At 31.5% G+C, this 23,593-nt stretch overlaps 4 protein-coding genes across 4 annotated transcripts in view; 2 read left to right on the forward strand and 2 right to left on the reverse strand.

Annotated features, from left to right (window-relative positions):
• Positions 1–4,782, forward strand: l(2)37Cb (DEAH-box helicase 16 lethal (2) 37Cb). Its single transcript, XM_076397801.1, has 11 exons — positions 1–467; positions 525–841; positions 896–1,117; positions 1,172–1,382; positions 1,440–1,615; positions 1,669–2,061; positions 3,363–3,560; positions 3,651–3,837; positions 3,964–4,182; positions 4,234–4,417; positions 4,474–4,782. Exons 1-11 carry the CDS (start codon positions 112–114, stop codon positions 4,696–4,698), a joined length of 2,688 nt encoding a protein of 895 aa, XP_076253916.1. The 5' UTR covers positions 1–111; the 3' UTR covers positions 4,699–4,782.
• Positions 2,066–2,867, reverse strand: LOC143192461 (small ribosomal subunit protein uS11-like). Its single transcript, XM_076397824.1, has 3 exons — positions 2,636–2,867; positions 2,443–2,579; positions 2,066–2,282 (listed from the first exon to the last, which is right to left on the reverse strand). Exons 1-3 carry the CDS (start codon positions 2,859–2,861, stop codon positions 2,136–2,138), a joined length of 510 nt encoding a protein of 169 aa, XP_076253939.1. The 5' UTR covers positions 2,862–2,867; the 3' UTR covers positions 2,066–2,135.
• Positions 4,766–8,088, reverse strand: LOC143192448 (heat shock protein 60A). The gene is made up of 8 exons (XM_076397806.1): positions 7,962–8,088; positions 7,398–7,571; positions 6,288–6,982; positions 6,023–6,231; positions 5,811–5,971; positions 5,603–5,753; positions 5,362–5,540; positions 4,766–5,274 (listed from the first exon to the last, which is right to left on the reverse strand). The coding sequence occupies exons 2-8, from the start codon at positions 7,569–7,571 to the stop codon at positions 5,119–5,121; spliced, it is 1,725 nt and encodes a 574-aa protein (XP_076253921.1). The 5' UTR covers positions 7,962–8,088; the 3' UTR covers positions 4,766–5,118.
• Positions 7,646–23,593, forward strand: part of LOC143192701 (cilia- and flagella-associated protein 69) — a 21,948-nt gene continuing 6,000 nt past the window's right edge. The window contains exons 1-10 of the mRNA XM_076398196.1: positions 7,646–7,688; positions 8,924–9,073; positions 9,138–9,383; positions 10,807–11,014; positions 11,938–12,074; positions 12,129–12,280; positions 14,806–14,978; positions 16,193–16,347; positions 20,911–21,014; positions 22,667–22,861. Of these exons, the coding sequence (XP_076254311.1) occupies positions 7,646–7,688; positions 8,924–9,073; positions 9,138–9,383; positions 10,807–11,014; positions 11,938–12,074; positions 12,129–12,280; positions 14,806–14,978; positions 16,193–16,347; positions 20,911–21,014; positions 22,667–22,861 (1,563 nt within the window). The remainder of the gene's footprint in view (positions 7,689–8,923; positions 9,074–9,137; positions 9,384–10,806; positions 11,015–11,937; positions 12,075–12,128; positions 12,281–14,805; positions 14,979–16,192; positions 16,348–20,910; positions 21,015–22,666; positions 22,862–23,593) is intronic.

Genomic DNA, 23,593 nt, shown 5'->3' on the forward strand with positions numbered 1-23,593 from the left:
TATTAATATGAAGAAGAAAAACTTTAAGTGTCAGTAAACAAAATTTTTGGTTAAAGTTTTAATTTACCTAGTAATATTGAGTAAAAACTAATTTTTTTAAAGCCGAACATAATGAGTAAACCAAAAAAATCACGTAAACGATACGAAACTGATTCGGATTCGGAATCAGACAGTGTCGATAGTACAGAAGAAGCACGTAGAAAAGATATTAAAGAGCGAGATGAATTTGCTGAAAGACTTAAAAAACGAGATGAAGCAAAAACAAGGAACATTGTTCATGCCTCTGATCGCAGAGCATATGAAGAAGCTGCGAAAAGATTACAGCTGGAAAATGCTGAAAGAGAAAAAATTATCCCACGTTTACGTGTTGAATCAAGAAGAAAATATTTGGAAAAGCGCAAGGAAGATAAAGTAGCTGAATTAGAAGCCGATATCTTAGATGATGAATATCTTTTTGAAGAAGAAATGTAGGGTTTGGCAATTATAGGTAGATATTATATCCTATATTAAAAGTTATGTTTTAGATTAACGGAACGTGAAAAAAAAGAAAGGCTGCATAAAAAAGAGCTTCTTAAATTAGCACAGGAACATGAAAAAGCAAGAGAATTGGAAAGAGTTCAAAGATATCATATGCCTAGGGATCTGGGTAAAAATTCTACATCTGATTATATAGAAGTAGATGAACTAGAAAAGGCACCACAATCTGAACAAAAAAAATGGGAAAAGGATCAAATGGCTTCGGCTGTATTTAAGTTTGGTGCTAAAGATGCTTCAAAAGGGGATGAATATGAATTATTATTAGAAGATCAAATTGATTTTATACAAGCTTTGCAAATGCCTGGTAATTCTGTTTGTAATATAATTGATATTCCTGGCTTAATATACCTCTTATTAGGTTCAAAAGACAAATTAAAAAAGGAACCTGAATTGACTGAAGTAGAAATGAAAAAATTAACAATTGAGGAAACAAAGAGGAGTTTACCAATTTTTCCTTTTAGGGATGATCTTATACAGGCTGTTCAAGAGCATCAAGTTCTTATTATTGAGGGGGAAACAGGTTCTGGCAAAACAACACAAATACCACAATATTTACATGAAGCAGGATTTACTGCTGATGGTAAGTAAAAGTACTAAGTAATTTAAATTGTCTTATTAATATAAATTATGATAGGTAAAAAAATTGGATGCACTCAACCTAGAAGGGTGGCTGCTATGTCAGTTGCTGCCAGGGTTGCTCAAGAAATGGGAGTCAAGTTGGGAAATGAAGTAGGATATGCAATAAGATTTGAAGACTGCACCTCAGAAAGGACTATTATAAAATATATGACTGATGGTACTTTACATAGAGAGTTCCTTTCAGAACCAGATTTACAGTCATATAAGTATATATATTTTCTATATGTATACATTAACAAAATATTAATGTATCTTGTTTTAAGTGTTATGATTATTGATGAAGCCCATGAAAGAACTTTACATACTGATATTCTGTTCGGATTAGTAAAAGACATAGCAAGATTTAGACCGGATTTAAAGTTGTTAATATCCAGTGCAACTTTAGATGCACAAAAATTTTCAGAATTTTTTGATGATGCTCCAATTTTTAGAATTCCAGGTAAATAGCTAATAGTTAACAAATATTTTATTTTATCTAACTCAACATTTTAGGCCGTAGATTTCCTGTGGATATCTATTATACAAAAGCACCAGAAGCTGACTATGTAGATGCATGTGTAATTTCAATTTTACAGATTCATGTTACCCAGCCACTTGGAGATATATTAGTATTTTTAACAGGCCAAGAAGAAATTGAAACATGCCAAGAATTATTGCAAGACCGCTTAAGAAGATTAGGGTCTAAAGTAAAAGAATTAATTGTTTTACCAGTATATGCTAATTTACCCAGTGATATGCAAGCAAAAATATTTGATCCAACCCCACCAGGTGCTAGAAAGGTAGTTTTAGCGACTAATATTGCTGAAACGTCATTAACAATAGATAATATAATATATGTAATAGATCCAGGATTTGCAAAACAAAACCATTTTAATTCTAGAACAGGTAAATTATATTTAATTTAATAAGCTACTAACATTTAGTATACATCAAGAGTTGGTTGATTCTGCCTGTAACCTTTAGAGTTTTCTTTGTTTTTTGGCACGTTGGGGATTAAATGTGACTTTTGTATCATCTGTTATAGAAAGTATGCTTATACCTGCCATTTGTAATCCTTTAACCGATGAAATTCTGCCAGGTCCCAGGCCAGATATTTTTACTTTTACCTAAAACTTGCAGTATATTTATTTAATTAATTGACTAAATATTTTTATAAGCTGTCAAGGAAGCTTTGTTATAATGCTTAATTGTACAAACTTAACAAGTGAGTTATTATGTTTTGAGCTCAAAAAAAAAACTGTTATGTATAATTAAATAATGTATTACGTATTTTATTCCTCTTTCTAAAATTTTGACTCCTAAAGTTATAGCGGCGCATTGAGCGGCAATGTTAGTGCCTTTTTTACTATTTTTAAAGCCTTCGATTCCACTAGAGTGTATTATTTTAGGTACACCATTCATATCTATAATTCACTATATTACTATATTAATTATGATAAAATCAAATACTTTATCTTACCGGAAAAATTTAGAATTGTATTGTTTTTCGAAATTTTTATATTTATTATTGGAATTGTTTTATATAACATTCCATTAATTTTATATTCTTCTATCGAGCTTTTTGGATACATCTCAGTATTATTAATGGGATATGCTGTCAAAATAGCTTCATTCTCCTTTGGTAGAGATTTCATCATATCCTTGCGATTTATTCTACGTCCATCAACGCGTGTTTTGTAATACATATTTTGTTGACTATTTATTATTTTTATACAAAGGCATCTTATATTCCGTAACATGATAATTAATTATTTGATATGAATAAATTTCAATTAAATCTTATGAGAATTTTTGACAGTTTATGGTAAGGGTACTTATACGCAGCGGACGCGTCGTATTTTTTAGATTATAAACTTCATATTCATATTCTGTAATAAAATTATTAATGATCCGTCAGGTGTTGTAATTTTTAAACACACCTACAAAAATATTAATGCCAAAGTTTCAGATAATGTGGAATTCAGTTAATTTTGATAGATATCTGTACGGATCAGATTTAAATCGAACTATAAAATCACGAAAGGAATTCCGAATGCCTCCGAGTGCTTATATTAACAAATATTTTGTTAACGACTTCAATAAATAGAAACGTTTTTCTGATCTTGCAATTATTAAATCAAGGTTTTTTCATATTATTTAAAATTATATAAATAATATCCTTAATTATTTATTATATTGTTATTAAGGTATGGAGAGTTTGATGGTTGTACCAATCTCAAAAGCTTCGGCTAATCAACGAGCAGGTCGGGCTGGTAGAGTTGCAGCGGGAAAATGTTTTAGGCTCTACACAGCATGGTCTTATAAGCACGAATTAGAAGACAATACCGTTCCTGAGATTCAAAGGATTAATCTTGGAAACGCAGTGTTGATGTTAAAAGCTTTAGGTATTTATGCTTTATGATGATTTAAAGTAGCCTATGAACATAACTTTTATCAAAGTAGAATGTGATTCTTTAAGTATATCTATTTTTCAGGCATAAATGATCTAGTTCATTTTGACTTCCTTGATCCACCACCACATGAAACATTAGTTCTGGCTCTAGAACAACTTTATGCATTAGGTGCATTAAACCACCATGGTGAATTAACTAAATTGGGAAGAAGAATGGCTGAATTTCCAGTGGATCCTATGATGGCTAAGGCCTTATTAGCTTCAGAAAAGTTTGTATACATGATATCCTTTGTTTAGAGTAGTCCGTTTTGTATAATTTTATAAGTGATTATTTTATTTTAAATGGTAACTAAAAGAGTTTTTGCAAAGCTTTTTATACTAGTTAATTATTATAGGTATAAATGTTCAGAGGAGATTGTTACAATTACAGCAATGTTATCTGTAAATAGTGCTATATTTTATCGACCTAAAGATAAAATCATTCATGCCGATACAGCCCGTAAAAACTTTAACCATTTAGGAGGTGATCATCTCAGTTTGTTAAATGTATATAATCAATGGAGAGATACAGATTATTCAACTCAGTGGTGTTATGAAAACTTTATCCAGTATAGGTAAATTCTTTATTCTTAAAAACTCATTTTGTATAGCATGTAAATTGGAAGGTCAATGAAGAGAGCAAGAGATGTAAGAGAACAACTAGTTGGATTAATGCAAAGAGTCGAAATTGAAATAGTATCCAATATAAATGAAACTGTTAATATCAGAAAAGCTATAACAGCAGGATATTTTTATCATGTGGCGAGACTCTCTAAAGGTGGAAATTATAAAACGGCTAAACATAATCAGGTAATCTAAATAAAATAAGGTGGTCAACAAGTCATCATATGCCTATGTACTTTTAGACAGTTACAATTCATCCCAACAGTGCCCTCTTTGAAGAGCTACCTAGATGGATACTATACCACGAACTTGTTTTCACCACAAAGGAGTTCATGAGACAAGTTATTGAAATTGAAAGTAAATGGCTGTTAGAAGTAGCTCCTCATTATTATAAACCAAAAGAATTGGAAGATTCCACAAATAAAAAGATGCCGAAAACAATTGGAAGGACCACAATGACCGATTGATTTACTATTTTGTAATACATACTATTATATTATGTATATATTTAAGGTAACAAATAAAAGAACCGTCTTAAAAAATTATAACAACTATATTTATAACAATTTACATAGTGGGAATCATAAAAAAAAAACAAAACTACATTTATACTAAATTAAATGCAGTTCAGATCAAGGACATTTAAACTGATTGTTGAAACAATTTAAAGGTTTCTCAGCAGTCTCATAATAAATCTTTTGTTTCATTGAAAATCAATGAAGAATCCACACACACACTAGCAAATAAGAACATCCGCACTTATTCAATTTATATCCACGATATATATATCCTGTCGAAACAGTTAAGGCCATTTTTTCAACAGGCTCCACTCACACTGTCTTAGTACTATAATTTGGTAAAATGTCTTTCTTTAGGGACATAATGTTTTACATCATGCCTCCCATTCCGCCCATGCCACCCATTCCTCCCATACCACCTGATGGAATGGCAGGTTCTTCTTTAGGAATTTCGGTAATAACAGCTTCTGCAGTTGTTAATAATGAGGCAACACCAGAAGCATCTACAATTGCTGTTCTTACAACCTTAAAAATAAAAAAATAGATATGTGCATTACATTCATAATAGGGTAAATCAATATTAGCAAGTGTAAATTTATACTTAACACTTACTTTAGTTGGATCAATAATTCCTCTCTCAAACATATTGACATATTCATTATTAAGAGCATCATAACCATAATCTCCAGACTGTTGTTCTACTTTAGCTACAACGGCAGCGCCATCTACACCAGCATTTTTGGCGATTGTCATGCATGGAATTCTCAGTGCTCTTTTCACAATTTCAATACCTTCAATAAATAAATGTTAAATAAAACAGACAAAGCAAGTTGGGGTGGGGTATAGGACATACCAATTTCTTGATCTTTATTAGCTGCTTTTAATTGATCTAGACTGGAGGAGCATCTTAACAAAGCAGTACCACCTCCAGGCACAATACCTTCTTCTACAGCAGCTCTTGTGGCATTTAAAGCATCAGTAACTCTGTCTTTTTTCTCATTAACCTATGAAAACATTTAATATTATTATCAGTATATAAAAATAAATCCATAATGATTTACCTCAACTTCACTACTTCCTCCTACTTTTAGTACAGCTACTCCAGAAGCTAGTCGAGCTAATCTTTCTTGTAATTTTTCTTTCTCATATTCTGAGGTAGTATTATCAATTTGATCCCTAATTTGGTCAGCTCTCCTGTCAACATCTTCTTTTCTTCCTTTACCTATGTAGAGTTCAAAATCAGTATTGGATTTACATAAAAATTAGGACCTACCTTTCAAGATTAAGGTATCATCCTTGGTAATAGCAATTTCACCAACTTGTCCCAAGTCAGATAATTTAACATCTTCAAGTTTTACAATGTCTGCATCATCACCAAATACAATGCCTCCACTTGCAATTGCCATATCTTGTAAGGTGGATTTACGGTTATCTCCAAATCCTGGAGCTTTAACAGCTGCTACTTGAAGCCCAATGCGAAGTCTGATAAAACAAATATTCAGAAATACCCACTTCATAATATAATATATACAATTTACCTATTAACTACTAAAGTTGTTAAAGCTTCACCATCTACATCTTCAGCGATAATTATAAGGGGTTTTCTTTGTGCATTTGCCAATTCTAATGCTGGAACAATACTTTGTACTGATGAAATTTTCTTTTCGCTAAACAAGATTAGAGCATCTTGATATTCAACTTTGGCACCTTTAGTGGTGTTTACAAAATATGGTGATATGTAGCCTCTATCAAACTTCATGCCTTCAATAACTTCAAGTTCATCTTTTAAGGTTTTTCCATCTTTAACTGTAATTACTCCCTCTTTGCCCACACGTTTCATAGCATCAGCTATAAGATTACCAACAGAGGTATCTCCATTAGCTGAAATGGTGGCAACCTGGCAAATTTCTTCTGGAGTTGTTACTGGTTTTGATAAGGTTTTGAGTGTTTCAGTAATTTTCTCCACTGCCAGCATGATTCCTTTTCTGATTTCAACTGGATTAGCTCCTTTACCCAAATTCTCAAAACCTTCTTTAGCAATTGATCTTGCTAAGACAGTAGCTGTAGTTGTACCATCACCAGCTTCTTCATTGGTATTATTAGCTACATCCTGAACAAGCTTGGCACCAATATTTTGGAATTTATCTTTAAGTTCTACACCTTTGGCTACAGTGACACCATCCTTAGTAATTTTTGGTGATCCCCAAGATTGTTCAATGATAACATTTCTGCCCTAATTTCAGAAAAATAATAAAATTATAATAAACTAAATTTAAATTTATTAATAAAAATATATAATTTATTTAATACTAATTAAGTATATAAAATTTATCCCTTATTGGTTAAGATGATAATAACCTTAATAAATCTATACCCAAATAAATCTGACAAATTAAAAATGTTGTCCCTCAATTGCTATGAATATGTTAATATATCAAGAATAAAGTTGTTTTGTTAAGTCTTATTTTTTTTTGGTCTGATAAGAGAGGCCATTTAGTTGATATGATATGATATATGTCACTTTATTCAGGTTATTGCTTTTATATTATTTATAATTTCAGTATTTCTATTTAAAAATTAATTTATTTTAATTATAATTTTATAATAGAAAGTTTGAGATAATTTTATTCATTTATATAAAATAATACCTTTGGACCCATGGTTACGGCGACAGCATCTGCTAAAATATCAACTCCCTGAAGCATAAGGGCTCTCACTTCTGGTCCAAATCTAACATCTTTTGCATACCATCTTTGAATTTGATTTAATTGATACCCTTTGCGAAGAGCGACAGAACGCATAGTGGCTTGTACTCGGAACATCTAAAAATCGATGAAATAAACTAATTTAACAGATTCCCTTAGGCAAATACCTTAAAAATATATTTTAATGTAAAATGACAGTGACGGGGCTTGAAATTCAGAGATCACTAGATATATGTGAGGTTAGAGGTTTTTTATATTTAAAAGCAATTGCACATAAAATTAATAAATATTATCTGTATTTTATTAGATATTATATTAAGTTTGAATAAATATGCATAATTAGGTACTTTGAAATATCTAGGGGTAATGGAGATTACGAAAATAGATACGCGAGCACATGGTGACAAGATTAGTTTCACATGAAAATTTTAAATTAATATATTAAATGGATAAAAATGCAAATAATGAATAAGATTAATATTAAAAATGCAATCAATGTAAAAATACCTTTGACAAAAACTGTAGTTCCTATTTCTTAATTGACTTTTAGCAAAAAACTGATGTACTGCCGGACCGGTCTTCGGTATATTCGAGAAACACCCCGCTATTTATCTAATGATCTTTGGACATTTCTAGAAATTTTCTCAAAACCAGTCGGAGCTTATGGCAGATGTCACTAGCTTCGCCTTGATGTTTTACTAGTTGCATGACTAGAAACTTTTATTTTAAAATTAAGATTATAAAAATATATATAATTCACAAATATAAAACTTAAATTTATTTTATTTTAATTTTTCGTATTACAATAATACATTTTTTGAATATAACTTACAGTTACAGTAAATACTATAGTCTTTATAAGTTAAAAACTAATTATTATTAAAGTGGATTTATTTTTAAAATCTAAATTTAATCTAATTTTAATTTTAAATTTAAATTTATTATTTGTTATAGTTGCACTGTCTCATTAGTCTTGTTAATGTTTTTAGTAATATTACAATACTTTTTCTATATATAGTCGTTTATTTAATATTTAGATGGATAAAAATGTCATGTTATATTATTTATTAATTGACAATTCAGAATAATTAAGTTTTATAATTTTTTTTGTAATGACATCCTGACAGAGTCATTTTTACTATTGTCAGGTTATTATACTAAGATTATGCAAAAAGACTGTTCGTATTTGTTGAAAGGACGCAGTCCATCAGTGGTCTTAAAAAAAGCGTTAGTGTTATTTGAAAATCAAATAACTAAATCTGATACTGGAAGGTTAATAATAATATTGAACCAGTTTTTAACATTGTCATTTCAAGGATTTGTATCCTTTCAAACTTTTAAGTTAAACTTTATTTATATAAATATTATTACTTTTTAATATTTACATTTACAACATTTATCTTAATGGTGATTTTTTCTTAATTGAATGTAGTATATTCAAGACTTATTTAATGTCACATATCTTGTAGACATATTAAAGGAGAAAGTTAAAGAAGAGCCTTTATATAACAATATTTTACATAAGTTTATAGATAGATTTAGTATACCACCAATATTAATGAAATCAAGTGATGTCTTGACATATTCGGTCGACCTACAGCAATATTTTTCTTGGTTAGGTACTAATCAACAGGAATATAAGGTTCATTTAATTTCGTTCTTCGTTATACCAGAAATTTATAGGGTTCCTATTGATATGGACGGAGGACAGCTCTATGCAAATGAAAATAATCGAAGCAATTTATATATTGTTGACAGTCGATTACTCCGAATACAGGAACTATTTACGTTTGGAAGTGCGAAAACAGAAAGCAGAAAATAGTTTGCTGGCCGAAACTATTGGAGAATACGTTGAAGTTTGTAATGACGATGTTTATAACGAACTTTTAAAAATTATTTTGGTTCTTTGCAGTGATTCCAAAGTTGCATGTAAGTTTTCATAATTGAATTCGGTAATTAATTTTAAAGGTTTTTTTTAAAGAATGTAAAAATTTTACTTAGGGTTGTGTGTTTTTATTTAATTTAATTTACTCTTATTTATGAAACTACGGTGAAGTGCGCAAGTGGAGTGGCGCCTACTTCTAAATTACATAATAAAAACATCATTTAAGGCAACAGAATCCATATTTATTTTTTGACTTATTCGTGAGCGCTATCATCCAATAAAAATTACCTCGGTTTTTTCATAATGAAGGTGTGTTTCTGTCATCACTAGTCTGTAGTAGTTCCATCAGACTTTTACAATTAAGAAAGCGCTTTTGATCTCCCTTAAAGTGTGTCATAGCTTTTATAGTACGAATATCTTGTGGTGATGTTAAGATGAGGAGAAATGCATCATAAATGTCTATATTGAGAGCAGAATAGGAGATATAATATATATATATATATATATATATATATATATATATATATATATATATATATATATGGAGAGAGAGAGAGAGAGAGAGAGAAAGAGAGAGAGATAATCATGATAATCATAATTGAGGATAACATAATCAAGGTAATTCTTAATAACCCCTAGGAGTCTAATTCATCATCACTACGTAAGTTGGTAATACTAAACTCGCATTTATCATTCAGATGATTGATTTATTATTTATTCTACTGAGGATATTACCAACTATCTTCATCGCCCATTCCATTGCCCAATATTTTGATTGGTTGTGGTAGATAGCACCCTTAACACCATTTTGTTTTAGTAACGTTGAGAAAATAACCTTTTATTGTCAACAAATAATTAGCAAAGTATTGTCTCACTAATCTTGCTGTAGTGAGCGATGATTGAGGTTCCTCAGCAGCACCATCAACAGATGGAACTCTCGATCTTGCTTGGTTTCTTTACGTATTCTCTTGCAGTGTGACTATAGTTAATGAGAGCGATCCGTCTCCTCAGCATCCTACTATCGGCAGCTCGCATCCTGTCATTTTCAGCGTTGGCCCCAGATGGCGACCTCTTTAAAAGGCCTAATTTTGTCTCCATATTCATGGGTTATTCCATAATTCTCATTTCGTGATAAGAGCAGAGAAATCAGTGAAAAGTGACCCACAGAAAAGAGATATGGCGGAGGGATTGGTGAGAATATATATTAAGAAATGTGAAAGACAGGAAAATGTTGAAAGGACATCGGATTGCTTCTTGATGATGATAGGATTTATGTCTATGCAGTGAGAAACATCCGCTTTGCAGCTTTTACGCACTAACAAGTGTATACACTAATATGTGTAGTAGATAGGTTGAATAAGAACTTTGTTTATTTTTATTTAGTTTATTTTTTGAAATCGGTTCATTTTTTTTTGTTAAAAATATTTTATAATATATGTATCTACAGGTATTTTATGTACTTTATAGGCCAGAAATTCTTAATGAAATCCACCGTGACCTCCATTATAACAAGATTTGAACCGACTTGGAGAGAACGATTCCCAAAAGTAAAGCCCGACCTTCCTATGGGAACCGAAGTGGTACTGAACACGACAACTATATGTCAGATTTTGAATTTGCTGTTAGATAACGCTACTGTTGATAATATGAAGGCTCCAACCAAATACGCTTTATGGTAAAGTGTTTTACTGTATCTTTATTTTCAGTTAATATAAATATATCGCCCGTTCATCAAATTATACTCCATTAAAAATGTACCTTGTTACATGCCCCAGCAGGATTCGAACCCGGGGCTATCGCAACAGTAGGAGGACCATCCCATCGCCTTTACTACTGCCCCACCAAGCCGGCCAATATTTTTGCTTTTAAAATTGATATTTGCAAACAGTCAGTAGTCATTGCGGGCTAGATCTGTTTTTTTTTGTTTCCCAACCATAAAACCGCTGTAACCATAGAAACTCACTCTATGACTGTAGCTTTAACACCAGAGCGTCATGGGATTTTAACATCTCATTTGAAGGTTAGGTCTAATTTGTAGTTTTGGGTTAGGTTAGGTTTATGAAGAATAGCAAGAGTCGACCTTTGTGTATCTGGCCTGGGGCTTATTAATGAAATGATTCGAAATTGCTTTTTCAGTCAATTCGTGTAGTAGCAATCTTACTTCGTTTTAGGTTTTCCACATCGCATGTAAATGTCTGAAAGTAGCTCATTCATGAACTGCTAACTGTCTGAAATGTTTTTGAGAATTTGAGTTGAGCTAATAGTTCTTGCAATTCATTGTCTTCGTCATTGACATCAAAATTACCATTTTTAAACCGTTGAAAAAATTGGTATAAGTTCTGAAAGTTTTGGAAAAGTGCTTGAGTGGCTTGGGCAGTAGATCAACAAAAATAATTAGTATCAAAAATATAAATTGGAGCTTTCCATGATTAGGCGTCTCTATACAATGGATAACTCAACAATACTAAAAGGAAAACTGTTTTTTTATGTTGTGGAATGTTAAAACCATATAATTTAAGGGTTAGGTTGACAATAGATGTCGTTAATTAAAATGCCTTTAAATAATTAATAATAGCGTGCTGATTTCTTAATGTTTAGGAGTCTGCACTGGGCTTTTAGGCTTTTCTGTTTACGAGAAGCCACCCACGTTCAAAGGAACAACATACTGGCGACCCTACTGTTATTAATGAATGTTTATCCAGACGTATTATCCGGAAATCTAACATTTTGTTACGGTAAATTATGGATACTTTGAAGTATTTTTACCGATAAAGTTTTAAATATTTTAGATATTGCCATGTTAGCTATGTCCAGGGACGTTATATTTAATCCTAATTGGACATCGGATATAATTTTAACTCCGAGTAAAGAGGATATGTGCTTCATGGCGTTGTTGCTAATGTGCATATCGTATTTTCGAAATCTGCTGACTGGTCCTAAAGTAAGTCAGTTTAGTATTATGCGCATTATTCAATTTTTATAAAATTTTCAGCCAATCTCGTTCTTATAACAAATATTTAATAATCTTAGAAATATTGTTCCTTATATTTATTATTTTGAAGTTATTTCGTATGACCATGCGTTATTTTTCAAGTTCAAGTATATGCGAATGTCGTAAAAAATTGTACTATCTACTAACGCTTCTGAAATTTACTAGAATCTATAGACCTATAATCCATTCAGAATAACACTGAACTGACGTCATCACGATGTCGAAGGTATTGCCTGTCGCAATTTGTAAGTTAGTTTTAAAATCAGACAATATTTTCCTTTTCTTTTTATTCTAATTAAAAAGAAGTACAATACTATCTGATACGTTCGAATATCTAAGCGAATCAACCTACTAAATTCGCCTAGTTGTCAAACGTCTGCAAAATTCTTTAAAACATTAGTGATTACAATTATAGGTTATAAACCGGGGAAAGTTGTTTTTGCGCCTTAATTATTTTGATAAATTTCAAATGGTTGCTATTATTACTCGTATTGAAAATGCCGAAGATATTAGATAGAGTTAAAAATACATTGGGTCTCCAATCAGTTACGAACGAGATAATATATGCATTAGATGTACTAAAACGGTAAAATAATTTATAGTCTGCCCAAAGTTATTTTGTACATACGTCATTTAAATTTGTGATATTAAAACGTCGCAATGTTGCCGCATCAACTTTAAGTTTCGGTTCAGTTTGGCTTTGATATACAACAAAAATTCTTATCTGAATAAAATTATTGAACAAAAATGTTATCAAATGTAATTTATTTTCATATTATAGTGCATCTAAAAATTACAGTTAAGCCACAATAGTTTATAGGTTAGAGTGATAAACTTTTATCACTATTGCTTTCATGAATTTTACATACGTCTGACAATCGGAGGAACGGCAATGTGTCTCGTTTTAACTAGAATAAAATGAGAAGGAAAATATTGTCTGATTCTAAAACGAATTTACAAATTGCGGCAGGCAATACATTAAACATCATGATGACGTATATATTAAAAGAATTTTGCATAGACTATGTAATTGATAACATAACGCTTGGTTATGCGCACTAAAATTTGATTTTGCCATGTTGTCAGTTTTTGTAAAAGTAGCCTATGCCTACTATTCATTATTGCACATAATATGAAACTAAAATCTGAACGGTGCAAGAACAAGTAACAATGTAATACTTAACTTTATATGCAAAGTAAGTGAATACAAACGATGCACACGGTATATCCAAATTAATAACTTCTTAATCCTCTCTTAAAATGAAAAACATTTAGCAAACCCTATTAACAATATATTAATATACCGATAAACTGTATAATCCAACCACTTCCAGCACCAAATCCAAACGGTGACTACTGGATCGGTTGTAAATGGCAACGTCGCAAAATGAGTTCAATCATTGTTATAACTTTTTAATCATAACCAAACACATGTAGAGTCTAAAAAGACTAATGTTTTACCATATTTCAATGTTTATACGAAGAAACATTAACTTAAAATCAGTAAAATTATTTCCTAATAATAAGACCTAAATCCTATATTTATCGTTTTGGACTTCTTAATCCCTATCAACGTCTGTAAACAGAGTTTTACCATGAATAGTAACCGGAATGAATAAATGAAGGTGGTCCGGTAATAATGTATAAACTACTTAACTTTTCAAGGATTCAATTTATCACACACTTCTGAGATATAAACAAACATTGAATTAAAATAAAGTTATAGTAGTTGTTAAAGTATTTCGAGGTTAACAATATGACTAATCTGAAACTTAATCCTAATTTTTTTCTTTATTCACATAAATTTCGGTAAACCTACAAGGCGCAATTTGATTTCCTTGAGATGTTGATAATGATACTGAAACTACATCTTCTTTATATATCGCTTGTCATTTTACAGAATAAAAACAAAGATTATTTATACAACGTTTAATTGTAATTCCCTACGATTTTTTTGCTCAATTATCATTTTTAATCAGGTTTTACTTAACACTCTATAACATTTATCTAAGTATGGTCTTGGTGTGATTCAGTCCTACTATTTCAACTTTATTAATCAAAGAGATTGATTTAACAGTCAATCATAACAAAATGCTTCGATTAATTATCAAAGCCTATCGGTACGTAACCAACGAAGAACTGTACGATGACCTGGAAATCAAATGGATTGAAACACGAAAGAAGATTACTAAATCATACTAACGTGGAAGTAATACAACTACCGGACAAGGCGCAGGAAATCAGAAGATTGAAGCGAACCAAACCATATAAACTGTATACCTTTAACTATAGCTAATCCAAGTACAAATGAAATGTAGTAATAAATTAATTTATAATTAAGATTTATACTAAGCATATCTAATTTCGTTTTCGTTATATTGTGATTCGACGTCGACTAATGAATATTTTGTCAACATGATCTTGGAATCGATAGATGAATGTTCTTCTGTTGTTGGGCCTCTGTTCTATTCTAGGTTTTAGAGGAATGTAGAGTAGTTATGGGATTATTAAAATTGTTAGGAAACCAGCAAACCATAAAGTGGAAAAGTTTGCAATCGAAATACCTGATCAGTTTGGCATTAAATATTTTACATAACATAGTACCAATATCGACAGAAGAATTTGTTGAAGATGGCGGACCTTTAGTGTAAGTTTATATTTTTCTGATGTAAGTTAGATTTATAATTTTTATTATGATTGCAAAGGTTTCTCTTAATTAAAGATCATAGTTTTTAATTTGTGTTAAATTATTATTATTTTATGATTGTGTATTGAGTATATATAATGTACTGAGTATATATGATGTACTGAATATATATATGATGTACTGAGTATATAATGTACTGAATATATATGATGTACAGAGTGTATATGATGTACTGAGAATATTTGATGTACTGAGTATATATGACGTACTGAGTATATATGACGTACTGAGTATATATGATGTACTGAGTGTATACGATGTACTGAGAATATATGATATATTGGGTATATACGATGTACTGAATATATATAATATACTGAGTATATACGATGTACTGATTATATACGATGTACTGAGTATATACGATGTACTGAGTATATATGATGTACTGAATATATATCATGTACTGAGTATATATGATGAACTGGTTACAAATGATAGTTCAAACTATCTTCAAAAGTATATCTTCACATCGTCAACCAAGCGGAATATTCATGACCTGGTCTTGCTGGTAATATCAGATTATATAATAATCAGATATTTACTGTCACTCAGGAAGTTAAGAGATAATAAGTATTACAACTCTTGTATAACACCGGAACAGAATACAAAGTCAAAGAACCAAACCATTTGATCTTGTGTACTATAGTGTAGTGAGGTGATTTAATAGAAAAACAGAAGCGTTAAAACATAAACATTATTACACGAGATACTAAGGTAGGGCCGATGGGTCCTCCTAGATATATACCAAGATTTAAGTTATTGTAAAGACAAATTGTAGGTTGGTCAGAAACGACTAGTAACAAAGGAATAAATAATTAAAAAAAATAGTCTACCAATTTTTCTCAATAAAAACCTTTTGAAATGAAAAAATGGCTAGAAAATATGTAAACATGTAACGCATAGCAACATTATATCTTCTGGATATAGCCAACGATAACCCAGTTTAATAAATTACTATGTATTTAATCAGATAATTTATAATCAGAATTTGCAATAATTCTCTCCGATAACGAATTATTCAAAATAATATTAATTCGTACAAAAAAAAATTGTTTTTGGTTGTCTAATTGTGATTGAAGAATTTATTTTTAATTAGGTTGTTAAGCTACGTACTTTTCACCATTTGGCTAATGTATCTGATTATTTTGTAGAATATTGGAGCTAATAAAAGAAACTAGAAAATTTATCACCACCGTTAAATATCAAATTATCTTGAGAAGTATTGAGGTTTTGTGTAATTTATGCTGTAAGTCTAAAAGCATTCGAAATTCGGTGGCGTATAACGGAGGTTTTTGTGTCATCCTGTGTAAGTATGCTATGAAATTTAAGCTAGGGGTATCGGTTTTGAAGAAAATTATCGATATTTAGATATATCGCTATTAGAAATCCCAAACCAAAAGTTCAATAATCCATAGAGTAATATAATACTCTATGCAATACTCTCCTTCAAAGATCCTAAGTTTTTAATATCATTACTAAAAGTAAAGGACTGAAACAGTCGATAGTAAATAGTAATAAAATCAGTCGGACCGACTTTCTTTCAGTCTCTTACAGCATTTCACTTGTTGCTGACGGCCGTATTAAACCAATTAAAAAAATTAAACAAACAGCTACGAGGATAAGGTAAAAAGTTCTTGGTCTGGCAACGAAATATTCCGATTTTCATTTAAAAAAAAATGTCTTGTTTTTCTGTGTAATCTCCCTTGACTTCAACACACTTGGCCCAGCTATTATATATATATATATATATATATATATATATATATATATATATATATATATATGTATATTGGACGTTAAATTTGGACAAGTTTGTTATTCAAGTATGCGAATAGATGGAAATCTGAGGGTCCCAAATCAGGAAAATGGATGAAGAGAATAGAAATTAGAATTAGGCTATTTACTCAGCAAAATCCTCATTGTTTCCTATCTTCAACACACTATTTTGTACGCCGTGTTGTCCTGGTGAAAAATGATTTTTTCTCTTTTTCAAGCCAGATCACTTTTCGTTTATTTTGGCATCTAGCTGGCCAAAAAAGTAGAAATAATATTCGCCTGTAATTGTTTTTCTCCATAGATTAACAGGATCTTCGCTTTCATTTCTGTTGAATCGACAACAATCATGTCTCATTCTTGGTGATAAATCGCCCGTACAAGGATCCCTATTGAATCGGTTCACGAATTGCTGCTAAAATCGTTTACGCATTGGCTGTTGATCGCCATTCAGCAAATGCGACACCCATCTTGCGCAGAGCCTTAACATCCCTCTTTTTTGGTGCAAGATGCAGATCTAGGCAAAATACGTGTTTTGCTTTAATTAAGACACAAACTACAAAATATTCTCTCATGAATTTAAAAGACAAAATACAAATTATAAGATACAGTTAGATGTTAAAGCCTATTCAGCAAATGAAGAATTTTCTTTATGAATGAATACTACCTTTTTAAGTGTATTATCAGATAAACAGCCTCTTATTGGGGAACGATTAACACCCGCTAAAGAAAACAATCTTTCTACATACCCTAATGATCGTGTTATATTATATGAAGATATTCTTTATATTTGGACACCGTTTAAGGATGGTAAGGTTAAACTTTAACTCCAATTTTGATGTCTGTCGTTGATTACTGTCCCTGCCAATATGACTCCAATTATTTTAGGTAATTTGACGTACAATATAGGAGGAATGTTGCTAATTTTAAGATTCACATAATTAGGTGTCGCCACTTTGCTTACAGAAGTTATCGAGAGCTATTTTCTGCAAAAAGCACTCGTTAATAAGATCTTTAAATGTATCTCATATAAATGTGTCATAAGTATTTGAAATACTAACTATAAAATATCTCAGCGTCAGCTACTTGAAATTCCAATTGCAAATTACATTTGTAAGAAGTAATCGAATTACAAATACCAGATATGTAATTGTATCTCAATTACGGTTTTTAATTACAAGTAATTTAAATATCTCCCAAGACTGGATGTTATGTACCTTTCCTTCACTATATTCACAGCATCAGTTATCAAACTTGACTCATCTATCGTCCAACACGGTATGAATATGAACAGGAAATATACATTTTTGCGGAATGGAATCCCATTTCTGTGTTAGACCCAAAACTTTTCACCTAATCCTCGTATAAAAAGCTCCATTTTATTGCCTTGCTTCTTAAGTCTTAAATATATAGCCTTCTAATATAACAGGTCAATTGAAAATCCCCGGCCTGACACATAGATGGCGCTACTACAATTAAATCCATATGTTTTTTAGTTAGTCCTAACCTTCAAAAGATGCGTGTTTACATTTGACAGCTATCGGATCATTCGTTTGTGAATTATAGCATTTTCAGTGAAGCAACTCTTGTTATTATGAAAAAATGGATAAAAAGGATTTTCGCGTGTTGATAAAATATTACTTTTTGAAGGAAAAAAACCAAAATGATTCTGAATGACCGTAAATTGAAATTGAATTAAACGGCGGACACCCTAAAGCTATCAACCGAACGTGTACATCATATCATTCACAACAAGCACTCAACAATTGACCAGGTTCACAGAATACGAAAGTAAAAAAGTATGCTCAGTTATATTCTTAGATATAGCCTTGTTCATAAACTACAAAAAATGCTGCTAATACAACTCACCGAACTATTAAAATCATACATTACAACCAGAATGTTTAGAGTCAAACAAGAAGAGGCTTACTCTACAATAAAAGAAGCTAAAGATGGTGTACCACAAGGAAGTGTTCTGGGACCAATGCCTTATCTACTTTACACTTGTGATATACCATAATTGGAAAATAGCACGATGGCAACATTTGCTGATGACACTGCGACTATAGCTGTCGGAGACAATAGTGAAGAAGTCTAACGAAAATTACAATAGGCAAGTGACAATATAAATAATTGGACACAAGCTTAGAATAGAAAAATTAATGAAAGTAAATCTGTACATGTGCAGTTCACCTATAAACAGGCCGTGCAAGCACCAATAGCATTAAATAATACTATCATTCTATATAGCAACAACGATAAACATTTCGGAATTAATCTCGATGCAAAACTTCGCTGGAAGGAACATATAAAGAAGAAAAGAAAAGAACTGGAATTGAGATACAGGAAATGTACTGGCTAATTGGAAGAAAATTAAAATTGTTAGTATATAATAAATTGCTATTATATAAGCAAATATTGAAACCTAAATGGACATACGGAGTTCAATTATGGGGATGTTCTGCAAAGAGTAACATAAATAAAATACAAATTTTTCAGAACAAAGTCCTGAGAGGTATTGTGGGTGCACCAAAATACTATAGGACTGATTACCTACAAAGATACCTTCAGATACCCACAGCCAGTCAAGAAACTAAGAGAATTGCAAGAGGGCATGAGAAAAGATTCCATTCTCATGCGAATATTGAAATATTGCAACTATTGGATACCACTAGAACAGGACACAGACTCAAAAGAATCAAACCATCTGATCCTGTGTAGTGTTGTGTAGTGAGGTGTTTAATAAAAATACAGCAGTGACATGTATAAACATTATTTCACCAGAGACTGAGAAAGGGCCGATAGGTCCTCCTAGTTATATATCTAGTTTTAAGTTATCATAAAGACAAATTGTAGATTAGACGGAAACGACTAGTAACAATGTATTAATTAAATAATAAAAAAATCACGAATCACGAAAATTTGGGTAAGAGAAAGCTCTGTACAAAGTGGGTGCCGCTCGAGCTCAATTTTGACCAAAAACAACGACGAGTTGATGATTCGGAGCAGTGTTTGAAGATGATCAAGCGTAATAAACCCGAGTTTTTGCGTCGATATGTGACAATGGATGAAACATGGCTCCATCATTTCACTCCGAAGTCCAATCAACAGACATCCGAGTGGACTGCACACGATGAACCCGCTCCAAAGTGTGGGAAAACGCAACAGTCGGCTGGCAAGGTTATGGCGTCTGTATTTTGGAATGCGCATGGAATAACTTTCATCGGCTATCTTGAAAAAGGAAGGAAAATCAATAGCGACTATTACATAGCATTACTGGACCCTTTGAAGGACGAAATCTCCGAAAAACGGCTGCATTTGAAGAAAAAGAAAGTTTTGCTTCACCAAAACAATGCATCGTGTCACAAGTCAGTGAAAACGATGTCAAAGATCCATGAATTGGGCTTCGAATTGCTTCTTCATCCACCTTATTCTCCAGATCTGGCCGCCAGTGACTATTTCCTGGTCTCAGATCTCAAAATAATTCTCGCTGGGAAGAAATGTTCGTCCAATGAAGAGGTGATCGCCGAAACTGAGGCCTATTTTAAAGCAAAGAACAAATTGTACTACAAAAATGATATCGAAAGGTTGAAGGGTCGCTATAATCAATATATCACCCTTGAAAGGAATTATGTTGAATAAAAAAAAACTAATTTTGCCAATAAAATATATTTACTATGGTAGGCCGGGGACTTTTCAATTGACCTGTTAATTGATTAATGTTTGATAATACATATTACACTTTCACACTTTAAGAAAACAGTACCTTTTATATAATTTATTTTTATAGTTTTATTTAATATTTAATTCCTCAATCATGGTATAAATATAATTATTATTTTTTGTAACTTAATCGTTTATTATATTATATTGGTATTAAATAATCATTACATTAACATCCGTTGATGATGCACTTATACTATAATGAGAAAATAATAGTTCTAGATATAATATCGTTATTTCTATATAATAGTACTAATGATATAATATTTTTTACAACTGATATTCTATCGCGCTCTATATGCGATAAACGTTTTAGTGTTACCTTGTTTTCTGTAACCTAAATATAAATCATGTTAACCAATTTACTTTTCAGCATTATGTGAAGAACAACTCCAGATAAAGTACTTTTCCAAAAATCACCAAGTCTTGTTTGCCATCGGCGTTTGTCTCTTGGGGCAAATATGTCAATCTGACGAGGTAAGCTTTATTTGGAGTTATAAGATATAAGATTATAACAAAAGTCAATGAGTTGGCGAATTCAATAAATCTTTACATACCCTCTTATTTTAGCAACAAAATAAGATCACTGTTTCGTGACTATGAATTCATGTATATAGTAATTGGTTTCTTTTTAGTCTTAAAATTGACAGTAACGCCAGGAATTGTTTGTGTAAAATTGGGTTATATATGATGTAGTAGATATTTAAGAGCGTTTAATTGTTAAAATAAGTCCAATTCATGGATTTTTGCCATCGTTTTCATTGACTTGTGACACGGTACATTGCCTTGGCGAAGCAGCAGTTTCTTTTTCGTCAAATGCGACCGTTTTTCGGCGATTTCGACCTTCAAACGGTCCAGTAACGCTACATAATAGTCGCTGTTGATGGTCCTTCCGTTTTCAAGGTAGTCAATGAAAATTATTCCATGCAAATCCCAAAATACAGACATCATAACCTGGCCAGCCGACTGTTTCCCACGCTTTGGAGCGAGTTCATCGTGTGCAGTGCACTCGGATGACTATCGATTTGACTCCGGAGTGAAATGATGGTGCCATGTTTCATCCATTGTCACATATCGACGGAAAAACTCGGGTATATTACGTTGGATCATCTTCAAACACTGCTCCGAATCATCAACTCGTCGTTGTTTTTGGTCAAAAGTGAGCTCGCGTGGTATCCACTTTGCACAGAGTTTTCTCATACCCAAATATTCGTGAATGATATGATGTACAGGTTCAGTTGATATCTTTAGAGTGTCTGCTATTACATTCATTTTCAATTTAGGGTCATTGAAAATCATTTTGTGGATTTTTTAATGTTTTCGTCGGTAAAAACCTATTTTGGGCGTCCACTGCGTCACTGTCTTCAGTGCTCATTTCACCACGTCTAAACTTAGCATACCAATCCTTAATAGTTGATTTTTCTGGGGCAGTATCCGGAAACTTGGCATCAAGCCAAGTTTTTGTTTCAACTGTATTTTTCCATTCAAAAACCAATATTTTATCAACACGTAAAATTCCTTTTTATCCATTTTTTTACAGCACCAAAAGTTGCTTCACTAAAAATGCTGTAATTCGCAAACTAATGATCCGACAGCTCTCACATTTATACACGCATCTTTTGAGGTTTAACTAAAACACATATGGATGTAATTCTAGTAGCGCCATCTATGTGTCTGGCCGGGGACTTTTCAATTGACCTGTTAAGTTAATTGTTTCTAGAATAATTACATTACTCATACAGATCTGTATATCTCTGTTGTCATTTTCTAAGTGGAACCAATTCTATTTTATATTATATATATAAACTCGGAGCATATAACCAATCGATTCGTAATCAAGGCATGTCTCGATTTTATCTCGTTTATCGAATCGTTTTTTCTGTTTTTTATGTCACTTTTTTTGTAGTGTTCTTCTTGGAACTTCTCTACGAAACTGTATACTTCAAACTTTAATTGATGTGTGTTGTCCACTGGTTCACATCTAAAGCAATGCCTTTAATAGAACTTAATCCATTATCTTCAACAATATATTATGAGGCTCATTTTTCCTTTTTGTACTTTTCTGTTTTATTTATGTTGTCTTTTCCTATTAACCAACTAAGTGGAAATAGAATCAAATATTTTTATAGGCTATACAGTTACTGCCTATGGTTCTCAAATTCATGAAGAGGTACATTAAACCGAATTTCGAAGATCCGACTTTGAACCCAAAAATCATTCTGCTCATTTTAAGCCTGATATGGAACAAATTTACCTGTTCTTTCGAGTTGAGCAGCGAGTTTGTTAGTCACGGTGGTGTTTATTTACTTTTGGACGTAATTCAGGTAAGTTTGATACCACCAAGTTATTAAAAACACTGAAAAACATCGAAGTCATTGTTTCGATTAATCAGATACCGTCCAAAACACGATTTGGTGATGATGCGGCGTTTTTAATAGAAGAATGTTAGTCGTAAGGTTGTAAATTTTATAACAATACGATTTGGACTTAAAATATGTTAAAATGAAAGACGAACTGAGGAGGTATTCTGGTTTAAAGGCATACATTTTGGGAGTTTTGTTCGAATTCGATGGAAAAATTAAATTAACTAATTCTATTTAACATATTTATTGATATTTTGCTAAGAAACAATATTAAAATGAAAGATAACTGAAGTTATAAGCTAATAAAGTGTAAAAGACTAGTATAAATTAGAGTTGTATTGGTTGATGCAATTACATCCTTGTAGTCCTATAAAATAAATTTAAAGATTCGTTTTTTTTTAATTAGCAAGAATGTACATTTTACCCTTACTTTTTTTCAATATAAAAAGTAAACATTTAAGGGAAGAAAAAGTTTTCAAGAATGAAAAGTAATTTGAGCACGATGCTAATAAGGTAAATCTGTTATCACTCTCCATATACATGCATACAAGGAAATACTTAGAGTAAAATAAAACGGATATACTTAGATAATTGGAGTAAAACTTCTAATACTAAAATTATGGAAACTAGAAGTCAATTTAATACACATTTAACTGACTGAAGAAACACATTTTTCCTGCCTTGGACATTTTG

The sequence above is a fragment of the Rhynchophorus ferrugineus genome, unplaced genomic scaffold (assembly GCF_030347505.1).
Source record: "Rhynchophorus ferrugineus isolate W39M unplaced genomic scaffold, kcgeb_rfMv2 rfM3, whole genome shotgun sequence".
Taxonomy (NCBI): domain Eukaryota; kingdom Metazoa; phylum Arthropoda; class Insecta; order Coleoptera; family Curculionidae; genus Rhynchophorus; species Rhynchophorus ferrugineus.

Coding starts and splice junctions, on each gene's coding strand:
- LOC143192448 (XM_076397806.1), bottom strand. CDS start 7,571: ATGTTCCGAGTACAAGCCACTATGCGTTCTGTCGCTCTTCGCAAAGGG. Junction 5,972..6,022: donor TGATACCTTAATCTTGAAAG/GTAGGTCCTAAT, acceptor AACTCTACATAG/GTAAAGGAAGAAAAGAAGAT. Junction 5,275..5,361: donor GAATTATTGATCCAACTAAA/GTAAGTGTTAAG, acceptor TTTATTTTTAAG/GTTGTAAGAACAGCAATTGT.
- LOC143192461 (XM_076397824.1), bottom strand. CDS start 2,861: ATGTATTACAAAACACGCGTTGATGGACGTAGAATAAATCGCAAGGAT. Junction 2,580..2,635: donor TACAATTCTAAATTTTTCCG/GTAAGATAAAGT, acceptor AGTGAATTATAG/ATATGAATGGTGTACCTAAA. Junction 2,283..2,442: donor TAGAAAGAGGAATAAAATAC/GTAATACATTAT, acceptor TGCAAGTTTTAG/GTAAAAGTAAAAATATCTGG.